This window comes from Phycodurus eques, chromosome 7 (assembly GCF_024500275.1).
Source record: "Phycodurus eques isolate BA_2022a chromosome 7, UOR_Pequ_1.1, whole genome shotgun sequence".
Classification (NCBI taxonomy): Eukaryota; Metazoa; Chordata; class Actinopteri; order Syngnathiformes; family Syngnathidae; genus Phycodurus; species Phycodurus eques.
Genome location: NC_084531.1, coordinates 28,005,554 through 28,020,357, shown reverse-complemented (window position 1 = coordinate 28,020,357; position 14,804 = coordinate 28,005,554). Strand labels below are relative to the sequence as shown.

At 40.8% G+C, this 14,804-nt stretch overlaps 1 protein-coding gene across 3 annotated transcripts in view; it reads left to right on the top strand.

Moving 5' to 3' along the window:
* The first annotated feature begins 2,020 nt into the window (after positions 1–2,020).
* scaf4b (SR-related CTD-associated factor 4b) overlaps positions 2,021–14,804 on the top strand; it is a 31,719-nt gene continuing 18,935 nt past the window's right edge. For all 3 annotated transcript variants that reach the window (XM_061681736.1, XM_061681735.1, XM_061681737.1), the window contains exons 1-16: positions 2,021–2,267; positions 3,130–3,213; positions 3,310–3,354; positions 3,466–3,627; positions 3,708–3,825; positions 8,778–8,902; positions 8,988–9,131; positions 9,199–9,269; positions 9,435–9,510; positions 9,927–10,013; positions 10,088–10,164; positions 10,313–10,494; positions 13,690–13,790; positions 13,875–13,988; positions 14,083–14,239; positions 14,324–14,427. In XM_061681736.1, the coding sequence (XP_061537720.1) occupies positions 2,238–2,267; positions 3,130–3,213; positions 3,310–3,354; positions 3,466–3,627; positions 3,708–3,825; positions 8,778–8,902; positions 8,988–9,131; positions 9,199–9,269; positions 9,435–9,510; positions 9,927–10,013; positions 10,088–10,164; positions 10,313–10,494; positions 13,690–13,790; positions 13,875–13,988; positions 14,083–14,239; positions 14,324–14,427 (1,677 nt within the window). In that variant the 5' untranslated portion in view covers positions 2,021–2,237. The remainder of the gene's footprint in view (positions 2,268–3,129; positions 3,214–3,309; positions 3,355–3,465; positions 3,628–3,707; positions 3,826–8,777; positions 8,903–8,987; positions 9,132–9,198; positions 9,270–9,434; positions 9,511–9,926; positions 10,014–10,087; positions 10,165–10,312; positions 10,495–13,689; positions 13,791–13,874; positions 13,989–14,082; positions 14,240–14,323; positions 14,428–14,804) is intronic.

The window sequence follows — 14,804 nt, the reverse complement described above, 5'->3', positions numbered from 1 at the left end:
GTCGCGAGCAGTAGAAGTAGCAGATAGTGAACAATCCTTCGAAAAAGATGCCGAGTGCTTGTTTCATCTGTAAGTCAAACCACCACAATTAGACAAGGCTCTAGCCTAACTTGAGGAAGCGCCTCCTCTCAGTTCAACATAGGTGCTTGGCATCAAGCTGTTACCAGATGGTGCCAATTAAAAGAAGTATTATTCTGATATGGCTTGCAAATAGGTGAGTTTTTCAAAGGAATAAGGAAGGACAAGCTCCCCCCCAAAAAACTAAGTTTGCAAATATGAGGTGGTTCACTATTGCTTAAAATGTAACATTTGAAACTCTGCCTTACCACGGTGAGCGCCCGCTGCCTGACAAAAGATTCAGTGTGAGGAAGAGGACTCCCACAAAGGCGGCCATAGTGATCCAAAATGCAATGACGATAGAATCTGAAAGCGGTGATGGAATAATTCATGCAGGAGAGAAAAAAAAAAGATATACAATACAGCAAAGTGGCTTACATTTGTTGTATTTCAACTTGCTCTCGTCTACAATCACTGGATCCACGTAGCCATAATAATATTCCCATCCAACAAAAGCCACATGAGTGGAGTTGTCCATGGTAGTTTTGTTTTAGACTGAAGTGATGCCGTTCTAGCAAAGGTTTGGAAGAAATGAACCACAGCAGTGTTGTCCCAACAGCAAGTTGTCCTTGAGTCTTTGCAAAATAGGTGGGGTCCTGTCACCATGTGTATATATTTTTTTGCCTTTGTATTTTGTAAAACCTTGAACTTATTTTGTTTGTATTTAGATTTTATTGTCAGTTATCATACACGATGGGCCAAAAGTAGGCATAATTTTTAAAAACTCATATTACAACCCCAATTCCAATGAAGTTGGGGCGTTGTGTTAAACGTAAATAAAAACAGAATATAATGATTTGCAAATCATGTTCAACCTATATTTAATTGAATACACCACAAAGACAAGACATTTAATGTTCAAACTGATAAACTTTGTTTTTAGCAAATAATCATTAACTTAGAATTTTATGGACTTTATTGTTTTTAGCAAATAAATGACTGAACAATTCAGGGAAGCTCCTTTTATACCCAATCATGGCACGCACCTGTTCCCAATGAGCCTGTTCACCTGTGGGATGTTCCAAACAGGTGTTTAATGAGCAGCCTCAACTTTCTCAGTCTTTTTTGCCACCTGTCCCAACTGTTTTGGAACGTGGTGCAGCCATAAAATTCCAAGTTAATGATTATTTGCTAAAAACAATAAAGTTTGTCAGTTTGAACATTAAATATCTTGTCTTTGTAGTGTATTCGATTAATCTAAAGGTTGAACATGATATGCAAATCGTTGTATTCTGTTTTTATTTATGATTAACACAATGTCCCAACTTGGAATTGTGGTTGTACAAGTTGTAACCTCATTCCTTCCTTTTTTTCCTGCTCTCCTTCCTTCCCTCAGTTGCTTTTTATTCTTGCATCTTTACTGCCATCGTTCAATGAAATCTGCTTTCTGGATTCCTTTATTCATTCCCTCATTTTCCCCTTCCTGTCAAGTCAAGTTTATTTATATAGCCCTTAGTTCGAGTCATATTTTTTCTTTTTTTTTTTTTTTTTTTGTATCGCCCTTTATCACAAAAGAGAAAAAGAAAAGATCTAAATAAGATCCACTGATCTAAAGCCCCCAACCGGGCAAGGGAAAACTCCAACCACCATTTGGGGAGGGAAAAAAAAACATTGAGGGGGACCACAGAAGGTGGGATCCCCCTTCAAGGATGACCAGACTGCAATGGATGTTGAATGGGCAACATTTATCACATCGTTAACTGAAACAGCATTAAAATCCATTTCAATACTTTTTCTTGCAAATAATTTTAACTTAATAAGTCAGTTTTTTAACGTGCTCGAAACAAATAAACGAGTTTTGTCGCGTCAATCTGCTGCAGTTTACACTCCAGCCTTATGATGGCGATAGTCGCCCAACAATGCCTCGTTGCCAACAACCAAAGGACCTCAAGGAAGACGTCAGCCGCGAACGTGACGTCACAGGCTTGTCAGCACCTATCGCGGGGCGGTACGCGGTGAAACAGCTAAGCTAAAATATGTAATCCTCGAAGAACCTGACTCTGGTTTTTCCTTTCTCTTGGTTACATTATTGTTATCGGCGTCGACATACATGGTGACGAGTAACTAGAATTTAAAAAGACAAATTTTCAGCTGGGTTTGTGTCAGTCAGCTGAAGAAGAATGGAAGCTGTGAACGCGTTCAACACGGAGGTAAAGTTTGCTCGTGTTCTGATCCGGGCTGGTCCAAAGGGCAACAGTAGCTAAAGGTTACTGCTAAAAGTGCCTGTGTGCAGTCATATTTGTTAAATGTTCTCGCTTTCTAATGAGATGCCTCTTTTAATGTGCTGTACATTGCTTTAAGTCGTCGATATCAATTGATTGCAATTGTTAGCGCTTCTGTTTGCCAGGCCGTAAAAGCAAGGCCTTTCGGTTTCTGTGCTAGGCTAACTGATAATGGAGGTCGCTAGGTTACCTCACAGAGGCCACATTGTATTTTTATTTTTATTTTTTTACGATGGCATGAACGTAGCAAATTGGAGTGAAACCGATTCAAACAACACGACCTCTTTACCCATCTGTACAATTAGCGTTTGTCGATGTCTTAAAACGACTCAAGTGAACAGCGCCATTAAGTATTACGCGGTTGGTTCTGTTTTACGTTAAAAAGCTTTTAAACGTCACATTGAGGCGTTCACGCGACGTGAAATCCTATTAATATACTAGGTAAACGTCAAATTCTGTTTTGTCACCTTTTTAAATCTAATTATAAGTCAATATTCATGTTTTGGAAGTGCTCGTGGTTTCTTATATAGAAATTTATTCATCCCTATTAGTAATTATTCCTGTTTGTTTATTCCTTTGTATTGCTATCCTGGTGTAATTGTGTGTTTATAATATAAGATCTAAATAAGATTTGCATTGTTTACATGTAAATTGAGAGAATAAAATCAATTGAGTCTATTGGGTGCAAACAGTACAGAAGAAAAAAAATTGACATTTGCTGCTGTGATTTGGCTGGAGTTAATTACTTATACAAAGAACTGATGTGTTGGTTTTGTGTGCAACCCTTCAGTTGTTCTCCATGATTGACATGAAGCCGCCGATATCTCGAGCTAAGATGATGTCTGTCACCAAGTCAGCCATCAAAGCCATCAAGGTATACAGAAAAAAAAAATGCAATTTTGCCAAACATTAAGTGTGTTGTGGACATTTAATTATTAAATTGTCAGTGATTCTTTTTTTTTTTAACTAGCTCTACAAGCACGTCGTCCAGATTGTTGAAAAGTTCATCAAGAGGGTACGTAGCCATTCTGTGCGAGAGTATAAGTGTACAGAAGGTGTCAAGGACTTGATTGATTGTTTGTCTGATTTCCTTTTTTTTTTTTTTTTTTTTTTTGGGTTCCATCAGTGCAAACCCGAGCTAAAGGTGCCCGGCTTGTACGTGGTGGACTCCATTGTTCGCCAGTCGCGTCATCAGTTTGGCGTGGACAAGGACGTCTTCGGGCCGCGCTTTGTGAAGAACTTTACAGACACCTTCCAGAATCTTTACCAATGCCCAGAGGATGATAAGGTACTCCTCGCTGTGCTTTTGTCACAATAAAATATGACAAAATGTGGAAAGTTAAACCTTTTACTGCTTTTTCGTATCAGAGCAAAATTGTCCGCGTGTTGAACCTGTGGCAGAAGAACGGTGTGTTTGACTTGGACATCATTCAGCCGCTGATGGACATGGCTAATGGCCTCCTGTTACCCGCACCTTCAGTTGAAGGTAAGGGGGGGAAATTATGAACGATTTATTGAAAATATCTTGTTGGGAACAGCTTTCTATATAGGAAATAATGGAAATGGAAATATTGATCTAACTGTTGTTCTGCAATATTTTTATATAATTTAACCTTCTGTGTATAAATAACTTAGCTCTCGTTTGGTTTGTTTCTTTGGTACACCAAAAATACTTTTGAGTCATAACCTGCTACACGTTGAAATAAAATTTGACTTTTCTTTTTTTTTAATATTGTATAAACCTACAGTATACTGGTACCTAGGGGTTATAAGAAAAAATGTGTACTTTCATTGTAATATGGAATGTAATGTCTAATGTTAAAAATTTGACATTGAAGTTAAACAGGACATCAAAAACTAAAACGCGTTAATTGGCCAAGTTTTGTAAGGGAATTATGTCAACTCACCATTGCAGTACTTTCATTCCAATATAATATACAGTGGGTACGGAAAGTTTTCAGACCCTCTTAATTTTTTCACTCTTTGTTATATTGCAGACATTTGTTAATATGTATTGTTGTTATTTATTTTTTTCCTCATTAATATACACACAGCACCCCATATTGACAGAAAGAAAATGTAACTGTTGAAATTAAGCCGTAAGTATTCAGACCATTTGCTGAGTATTTAGTAGAAGCACCCTTTTGAGCTAATACAGCCATGTGTCTTTTGGGTAATGATGCAACATGTTTTTCACACCAGGATTTGGGGATCGTCTGCCATTCCTCCTTGCAGATCCTCTCCAGTTCTGTCAGGTTGGATGGCGAACGTTAGTGGGTAGCCATTTTCAGGTCTTTCCAGAGATGCTCAATTGGGTTTAAGTCAGAGCTCTGGCTGGGCCATTCAAAAACAGTCACGGAGTTGTTGTGAAGCCACTCCTTTGGTATTTTAGCGATGTGCTTTGGGTCATTGTGTTTTTTGAAGGTTAACCTTCGGCCCAGTCTGAGGTTCTGAGCACTCTGGGGAAGGTTTTCATCCAGGATATCCCTGTACTTGGCCACATTCATCTTTTCTTCGATTGCAACCAGCCTCCCTGTCCCTGCAGCTGCAAAACACCCCCATAGCATAATGCTGCCACCACCATGCTTCACTGTTGGGACTTTATTGGACAGGTGATGAGCAGTGCCTGGTTTTCTCCACACACACCACTTGGAAGTAAGGCCAACAATTTGTATCTTGGTCTCATCAGACCAGAGAATCCTATTGCTCACCATCTTGGAGTCCTTCAGGTGTTTTTTAGCAAACTCAATGCGGGCTTTCATGTGTCACGTGTCTTGCACTGAGGAGAGGCTTCCGTCGGGCCACTCTGCCATAAAGCCCCGACTGGTGGAGGGCTGCAATGATGGTTGACTTTCTAGAACGTTCTCCCATCTCCCGACTGGAACTCAGCCACAGTGATCTTTAGGTTCTTCTTTACCACTCACACCAAGGCTATTCTCCCCCGATTGCTCAGTTTGGGCTGGACGGCCAGCTCTAGGAAGGGTTCTGATCGTCCCAAACGTCTCCCATTTTAGGATTATGGAGGCCACTGTGCTCTAAGGATCCTTAAGTGCAGCAGAATCTTTTTTGCAACCTTGGCCAAATCTGTGCCTTGCCGTCTCTGAGCTCTTCAGGCAGTTGCTTTGACCTCATGATTCTCATTTGCTCTGACATGCACTGTGAGAGCTGTAAGGTCTTATGTAGACAGGTGTGTGGCTTTCCTAATCAAGTCCAATCAGTATAATCAAACACAGTGGGACTCCAATGAAGGTGTAGAACCATTTTAAGGACGATCAGAAGAAATGGACCGCACCCGAGTGAAATATGAGTGTCACAGCAAAGGGTCTGCATACCTATGGCTGTGTGATATTTCAGTTTTTCTTTATTCATCAGCAAAAATTTCAACAATTCATTTTTTTTCTGTCAATATGGGGGTGCTGTGGCTACATTAATGTGGGAAAAAATTAACTTCAATAATTTTAGCAAATGGCTGCAATATATAAAAAAATGTAAGGGGGTCTGAAAACTTTCCGAACCCACTGTATTATGTTACAAGGGAATATGATGATACATTTTTGCTGCTCACCGAAAAACATGACGGCCTTGTGGGTGCCGCCATATCGATATATGGTCCGGAGTGTAGAAGTCGAAATGGTCCGGAGTGTAGAAGTCGCACTCTGAATTTCCGAACGCAACCCATATCATATCTATTGCTTTGTCTGCTTGAGGTGATCAGATTTATCGTCTTTACGAGACGGCAGATAAAAAAAAAAATTGTACCGGCGCGTCACAGCGCACATCTCCCAAGTTTCAAAGATGTTGAGGAAAAGGGCAAGTTACTCTTAATGCTTTTAAGAAGAATGTGATCACTGTTGCCGTCAGAAAGCAACTGTGAATCAGTTCGGCATAGAAACAAAGCTATAGTGACATTATGGAAGAGAACCATAGAAAAGCTCCTACTCGGTATTTTCAACAGTACAGTTAAGATGTCATTAGCAAACTGTGGCAAGATTTGCCAAAAATCTGTCAAAATGCTTAGCCGTGTTGGAACAGCCACTTCAACCTGAGTACAACGCAGCACAAATTTTGAAAATCGCATCATGGGTTCCGGAGAAGTTGAGTTTTTTTTTGTAGTGGTGCGCTGAAATGAAAATTCTTAACCAAAACACTGAAAGAAATTACTATGCCAGTTATTTGTAAAATTGCATTAATGGCTATTACTGCAGAGATGCCAACCTATATGAATTCACTTCCAGAACAATCGTCTGAATTTCCATATTTTAAAATCATGTGAAGAACATTACCGCGGGGCAGTTCTTACAGTATATTATGTAATCGGGTGAAAATAATTCTGCAGACATTTCAATTGCATAACATAATCATTACTCTAAAATCGTAATAGTTAATAAATTATGGCTTTACTATTTTTTTATTCATGTATTAATTCCATCAACCTTGTAATGGCTGATGCAGTTGCAGCCAAATGTCTTGCTTGCATGCTGTTTTTTAGGATTGCGGCAATTAAATAACAATATTAAAAAACATCCAAGTATCTTATAAGTTTGGATAAAATATATTTTTGCTTGTTTAAAGAGCAGGTAAGAATACACACGAGAAAATGAGCCATTTTTTCCCCACCTGAAGTGCATGACTTAAGATGTACCCACTTATAGATCAGATGGTGGTTCACTGGCTATATAGACCCATTCCCAAAAATTTGAATATCATGGAAAAGTTTGTTTATTTCCGTAATTCCAGTCAAAAAGGTAAACTTTCATAGATTATAGATTCAGGGCCCACAATTTAAACTGTTTCAAGTCTGTATTTGTTTTATTTTTCCATAATTTGGGCTTCCAGCTTATAAAACCCACAAAATCAGGAATTCAAAAAATTAGATTACAGTGAAGAAATCACCATTTACTTCTCAGTTTTTGTTGGGAAAAAAGAGAAATTAGGGTCACATTAAATCAATCAAAATATGGTACTTTCAAAACGATATGTTACTCTTTAATACTTGGTTGGGAATCCCTTTGCTTAAATAACTGCCTGGCTGTGCCGTGGAATTGAGGCAATCGGCCTGTGGCATTGCCTGGGAGTTATGGAAGCCCAGATTTCTTTGATGCTTTCTGTCAGTTCTTCTTTGTTTGTGGGCCTGGTGCCCCTCATTTTCCTCTTGATAATACCCCATCGATTCTCAGTGGGGTTTAGATCCGGCGAGTTATAAATATAAATTTATATAAAAAAATTTTTGGAAAGGGTCTGTATGTCTCAAGGCCTCTTAATACTCCCGTGGTTGCGCGGCCGACAACGCCCGCGTTTTATCACGTGACCGACGAATTGCCCTGCGCGACCCATCTCCGTAGCTTGACGCGCACACGTCAAAAATTGTTGTTGCGCGTCGTACGCCGTGGAGGCCATCTCTCATGATTGGTCCGTTTTAGTCACATGTCGTGATGACTTACTCAGCGTGCCCCTTGGTTCTACATCTCATCTACGCCGCCGCCTTCTCGATTGATTTTGCAGCATAATTAAACGTATCATCTGGTCATCAAGATCAATTTGTTCTCGCAGACACTGTTCCACGGTCGCCATTGTTGTTGCTTTGTTCCTTGTTACGGAAATCAAAGGAAAACCGGCTACCAGAAATGGCTAAAGAATGTAGAGAAAACTCTCCCCTGTGCTGTCCTAGCCAATACCATTTGTAGCGACACCCACGACTTGGAGGTGAACGGCAGTACATTTTCAAAACAGCGCGCGTGGGTTGCATTCGAGTACAAAGGAAAACTGCGTGTGGGACAGCCGCAGTGTCGTCCGCGCGAGTATAAAGAAGCCTTCACAGTGCGAAGCTATTGGCCTAGACTGAGCAAAAGTGTCCCATAACTTGTATGCCAGGTACCGTGAATGTAGCAACATGACAAGATTTCCCAAAAATGGCAATCTGCCGAAATGCAAAGTCTGGTTGGAATGGCCTCTTTGACCTGAGTGCAAGGCACAAAGAATTTTGGAGGGGGGAAAAATGGATGATGGATTTGGGAGAAATTGAGCTTTGTGTGTGTGTATGGGGGGTATGCCTCCTTAGCGAATGCTTTTGTGTGATGCTGCCTACAGAAAATCTTGTCCACAAAATTCTATCAAATTAGAGTAAAACAGTGCTACTTCATTCTTTAACATATTACTCCAAAAATTCACACACCAATGTAATTGGCCACGCTCAATTCGAATTTGAACTTATTTCTTATGAAGATGCTAATTTTAAGTTCACTAGTATATATTGACAAAATGTTTTGACTGTATCCAAACTTCATTCTTTTGATTTAGATGAAGACAGACCAGATTTTCTGACCAATTTGTGCAGAAATTTAAGAAACTCCAAAGGCTTCACATACTTTTTCTTCAAGACAAACAAAAAAATCCATGGTGCAATGTTTTTACAATTGTTTTTTTTCCTCATGGGAACAGCTTCCACAGATCCACAGCCTCCTCCCATGGCAGCGGCCCCTGTCGTGCCAACTTCATCACAGATGCCCACTTCCGATGCCTTAGCCGCGGTGGCCCAGCTGTTCCAGTCCCCGCATGGTCAGGAGGTGCGTGGTTGCTGTAAAATGTGCTACTCTAACTCTAGAGACCGCTTCAGAATTGTTCACCAAGCCCAAGTATGTGGTCCTGTAGCTCCAGAGGATGCTTCAGAACTTGCAGCAGGCAGAAAAGACCCACACGGCCAATAATGCAAACGAGCCAAATACTCACCAGGTGAATTTGGCCCACCCCGAAATGCTTCGTGCGCACACAGAAGAAAGGAGCACCCTCGCTGAGGTAGTTGCATATTGTCACAAAATAATATGGTTAAACCTTGCGTGATTGAAAATATTAATTTCTTCAGAAACTGCTAGACCGGTTTGACTACGATGACGAACCTGAGGATGTAGCAACAGAAGACACAGCAGGCTCTTTGTGAGTAACCTTTTGGATTCCACTGTAAAAATATCAACAAAACTACACTAACTGATACGTGAAAAGGAGCCATTGCAAATCCAAATCGCACTTGTTAAAATGAAGCATTGAGTATATATGTCAATGACACCAATATATTACTGAGCTTCATTTTTGTGCTGACAGAGGCAACCCTGAACAGATGCACAACATGGAGACGATTCATCCACTTCCAATGGAACAGAATGCAAGCAGCCTTGAGGTATCAACTCCTTAGGGGGACTGTTAGCTTGTGTACAAAATAGTTGGGTGCCAGTGTGAAATTACACAACCAATTCCGTTTGCCCTTTTCCAAAAATGTTTGTAAGGAAGCCGTTCTGAATTAGTTGTTTGGTGAATTGTCCGCTGCATGTGTGACATTCATAGATCAGCTACACTATTTTGAAGTTTTATTCAGTGCTCTTTCAATCTATGCTTTTACTGTCTGTATAGGAAATGACTCCTAAATGCCAGCTAGCCGGCAGTCATGTTCCACTGTTTATCACTTATCAGTTTGTCTGGTAATCTTCAAGAACTGCGACAATATTGCACGATTACTTGACATACGCTTCCAAATGCTGCTAATTAATTCCACTGTGGTGTCCTTTTTTTTTTTTTTTTGCTTACCCCCATACCCAGTATGGTGGAGCGGTGAGTCATGCAGAGCAACACATGCTGCCAGACGGATACCATTCCACAAATGACGTGCAGAACTCCAAATCACAAGTAAACCACGTGGACACAAAATGGAGGTTACACTGGCTAGCATTTTGCTGTATTGTTTTGTTATTGTCTAATAGGAGGCTTCAAGGGAGGATCCATCTCTTCATAGAGAGGGCCGACATGGAGCCTATGGCAGGAGAAGATCTGGTTCCAAGTAAGCGGAAGCAATTCTTGTGGATTTTATCCAACATTACATCTTAAATAGCATGCATGTTGGATTGGATTAGGCCATGTATTTACCCTTTGCTGCATTTCAGGTGTGGAAAAGATTCTGTGATAACCTGCTTCAATCTTTCATGTAGATCTCCAAGGAGAAGACGGTCACGCTCGTCGTCGCGCACGAGAAGGCCCAAGCACAGGCGCTCCAGATCGCGCTCGAGAGAGAACCGCTGGCGCTCCCATTCGCAGGACAGAAACGAGCGAGAGCGTGATCGAGAGCGGCGGCAGAAGGGTCTCCCGAGCTTCAAGAGCCAGACGCTCAGTGGTATGTGCTTGCACCTCAGTGAATATAGTACCGGCTACTGTGCTATTGATGCACATTCAGCCGTTTTACGAGCTTAAAGTTTTCGTGAATGGGGTCTGTAAATTGAAAAGTTTGTATATTGAACGTAATTTTCCATTAACAAATAATGTAAACATAATTGGTTGCTGCCTCAACAACAGTCTCAATTTTAGTAAAAGTTTGTGTACTTTTAACACAATATAAAGCTATATAGTACTGTATATCAAACATGACAAGCCGGGATCAATCAAAAAATCTCTTAAGTTAACAATAACAAAAAGCGGAACTGGCCTCATTCATATGCATCTGCCCTGCCGACACGCACCCAAACAGTCCGTCTGGTGCGTTCAGAGACGGTTGGAAATCACAAAACCCCTTAACTTTAACAACCAGCTGAACTTTGTATCGTCAAACGCTACATGTTTGAGCCGATCAGGAGGTAGGAACCTAACGGTGACGACAACGAGCAGCCAAGTAGCAGCTGTACAACAGAAAAAGAGAGTGGCCACTGACTCGATGTGATTGTATGTCAAAAACATGTCTTTTTATACAAAAAGTCATGTCCAGAAATAATAGCACCCCTAGGGGGCCAATATTTTTTAGCACGACTATATATATTATATATTCATATGTTTCAGTGACACGGCACAAGCTTTTACATAGTATGCAGTGTTCCTATAAAGTGTGTGTCCCTCGCTCGAGTAGCTTTATAACACGCCGCACAGAAAGTCTTTGCCTGTCGGCTTGTCATATAGGCAAAAGTACAGCCGACAGGACTGAAAAGTACTGTGTGGGTCTTTTTCCTTTCCTACTGCCCAGCGCATAATAACCATAATAGTCATTGGTATATACACAAGGAACTCCTCACCTCTCGTCTGCACGGCTTCGCTGCTGCACCATGGCGGCTGCGAGATTTAGTTCTCTTGCTGGCAGTTGAGGTCCCGATGGCCGTAGGAAAAATTGTTGGCACCGCAGCCGGTTTCACCCTACCGACTAACTACAACTGTATCCAATGCTTTCTGCTAAGTCTTTCTCAAAATGCCGGTTCGAAGTGATCAGCACAGAGTTTGGAATGCTTGCTCGGCACACATAGCTGACCACGTTTCTTCCCCTGTTGATTGACTTTCCCTATCCGTTGGTCACGTATTCATTTTTCACTTGAAAAGCCAAAGAAACTCTTGCCACTGCCTGAACTATTTGTACAACCAAATGCCACACAATAAACCATTGTGACATCACTAAATCATACGACAAATATACAAGGACGGGAACAACAGCATGGAACAATAGCACACAACGCCGAATTAACTGTTTGGCTAGTGAAGGTCACGGGGCCGGATAGTTCCGAAGCATTCAGCATCATATTTATCAATTTAACTGCTGTACATATGCTATGTAATCACTTTGAAATTGCAGATGTGGTTTCTAAAGGGGTTCTAGAGTTAAAGTGGTTTAATGTTTGTCCTCTGGCCTTTAATGAAGCATACCTTTTACTTTTACTCGAGTATGTTAAGAAGAAACTGTACTTTTACTCCATTACAATAATCTACATGCTGCTCACTACTTTGTTTTATCAATAATTCGGTGCGTGATGTGTTTTTAGACTTTCGTTTTCGACTTCCGCTTTTTAGGCTTTCGTTTTCGACTTCCGCATCGGGCGCTTTTGCGCCCATTCACCGTGATTATCACAGTGATGTTTGACTCAAGTTCACCAATCAAATGACACAAGAAAGTCACATGTCCGCACAGAGTCTTCTTTTGGGCTTCGCGGGCCAATTAAAGCGAGTTGTGACAGCCGCGCACGACTCGTTTACATTACAGACAGCTTTAATATGCAGTGTAGTTTTGTCACTGCCCAAACTTGGATATTTCAGCCCACTTCTAACTTGAGAAAACATTCGCATCTTACCGCAAGGTGTTTTGATGGTAAGATGCGAATGTTTTCTGTTGTTGTAGCTGTTCATATGGCAACATTAGCTCTGTTTTATGGTCACAAGTAACTATAAAACATGCATCTTCTGGGATACGTTCTGTTTTCTCACTCACAGACATTATTAATAAGCCTGGTCTTCTTCATTCAATCATTTTGGTGGATAAAGCAAATGTTTCTGTTTAGGCCCTATGCATGTTTACAAAAAAAAATCTTAAAAATTGAAATGGTGTCATTTGTGTGTGGACTCCCATTGCACAAGAGTTTGAATGTGATCTGTTACTTCTGAACACGACCACATGCCAGTTAAGAGGGACTGCATCCTTGTGCAACCAGGTTGATTTTATTTAACCAGGTAAAAGACCAGTTAAAGCAGGACATCTCTTGCAATGGTGACCTGGCCAAGAAGGCAGCAAGATAAAACGTCAAGTCCAAGTCAATCACGTTCAAGTTTATTTTCATCTTCCCTCTCAAAAAGATAGACAAAAAAATTAAGAGTTGTACAGATTCTAGGTTTGTTTCACATTAATGGTGGAAAAAGTTTTAAAATGATTTATCTTGGTCAAAATGCTTTTACAGCACAAAAACCTGGCATTTGAACAGAGGTGTGTATACTTTTTATATCCACTGCAGACTTGTTCCTGTTTTTGGAATCTACCTGGTGAGCCTACAGTATTGTGCTGTTTAACAAGTAGAAACAATATAGTATAAGACCATTTCTCAGAGCTTTATTTGCCTCATCTGCCTCACAGTTCTGAGGACCCAGGTTCAAATCTGACCTCCCCTGTGTGGAGTTTGCATGTTCTCCCCGTTTATTACGCTAAAGTAGCAGTACTCTTACTTGAGTACAATGTTTGGCTACTCTACTCACCTCTGCCTGTAATACAATATGCATTTACAGCCTTTTCAATTCAGTTTGGATTTAGACTGCATGGTTCAAGGCACACTATTGTGATATGGGATATTAATCATTGGAGTGTAAATAGAAAAAAAAATGCTGGCTTCAGCTGTCTTCAGACAGGGCTCTCAAAATTGTGGATAAACATCTAGTATGTTCCAATGCTGTTGCAGTGATAACACAATATCTAATCATTTAGTACAACAAACAAAAATCATAAGTCACAATTACACAATTTTACAACCTGACAGTGAGAGTCCTGATAAAACTGATTTTAAGTTTGGGAAAAGGCTGCCATAGAGCAGTATTAAGTTTGTTTTGTAACTTTTTATTTTTTATTTTTTTATAGTGTGCAGCACAACACTGTGGGTTGGTCAGCTGGACAAGAAAACCCAGCAGTCGGATGTCATGTCCCTTCTAGAGGAGTTTGGCCAGATTGAGTCCATCAACGTAAGGGTGCTCCATGCAAGATCAAAGTCATTACCTATTTCTAAAACAGATTGACTTTGATTAACCTTTTGATTTTGTTTGCAGATGATTCCCCCGAGAGGTTGTGCCTACATTGTGATGGTCCACAGACTTGATGCCTACACAGCCTTGAGCAAGCTCAGTCGTGGCTCGTACAAAGTCAATGGGAAGCCTGTAAAGGTATGGTTATGCTATCTGGCCTTCATTTACAAATGTGCATTAATTATCTGTCACCTTTTGATTCAATTTCTCATACCTTTGTGATCTCTTCTAGATTGCGTGGGCTTTGAACAAAGGCATAAAGGTAGCACACAAAAAGTTCTGGGACGTGGAGCAAGGAGTCACCTACATCCCCTGGACCAAAGTGAAAGCCGAAGAGCTGGACAGCTACCGAGCAGGCGGAATGCTGGACCTGGACACGCTAAGTGAAGGTAAACCAACGATTCTTCCCTTACTCGCCTGATTGCACGAGTTGTGCTTTTTCCTCACGTTGTCTCTCATTTCTCATCACTCAGAGTGGAAAAGCATTCTGGACCTCAACAAGCAGCTAACGGCAGCGCCTGTGAATGGCTTGTTGGAAAGCGTGCCGGCAGGTGGGAGCGTCGAGGCTCAGATTCAGGTAACGCTAATGCTGTCTTTAAACGCTGTCCTTTCTCTTACTGCTGTTTGTGTCCTGCTTAACAGCCTCTGTGTTAGAGGCTCACTTCATAAGCTCGTGACATGTTGGGAAAAATAAAATGTAGTTTCTCACGAGTAGTGGCGCTTATGTGAATCAACCTCTCATTCTTTCACACAGAAGTCACCAGAATTTACAAAATGTTTATGCCATAAAATGTCTTCAATATCAAAAATATAGTACAGTTGCATTCAGTCCAACGGTCACAAAAATGCCTTTTTATGACCGTAAAGAAGCAAAGCAACTGCACGGTGCATTTGTTTTGCGAGACTTTTTGTGATGCATGTTCATATGTACACCCTATTGTTTTAAAAATTGTG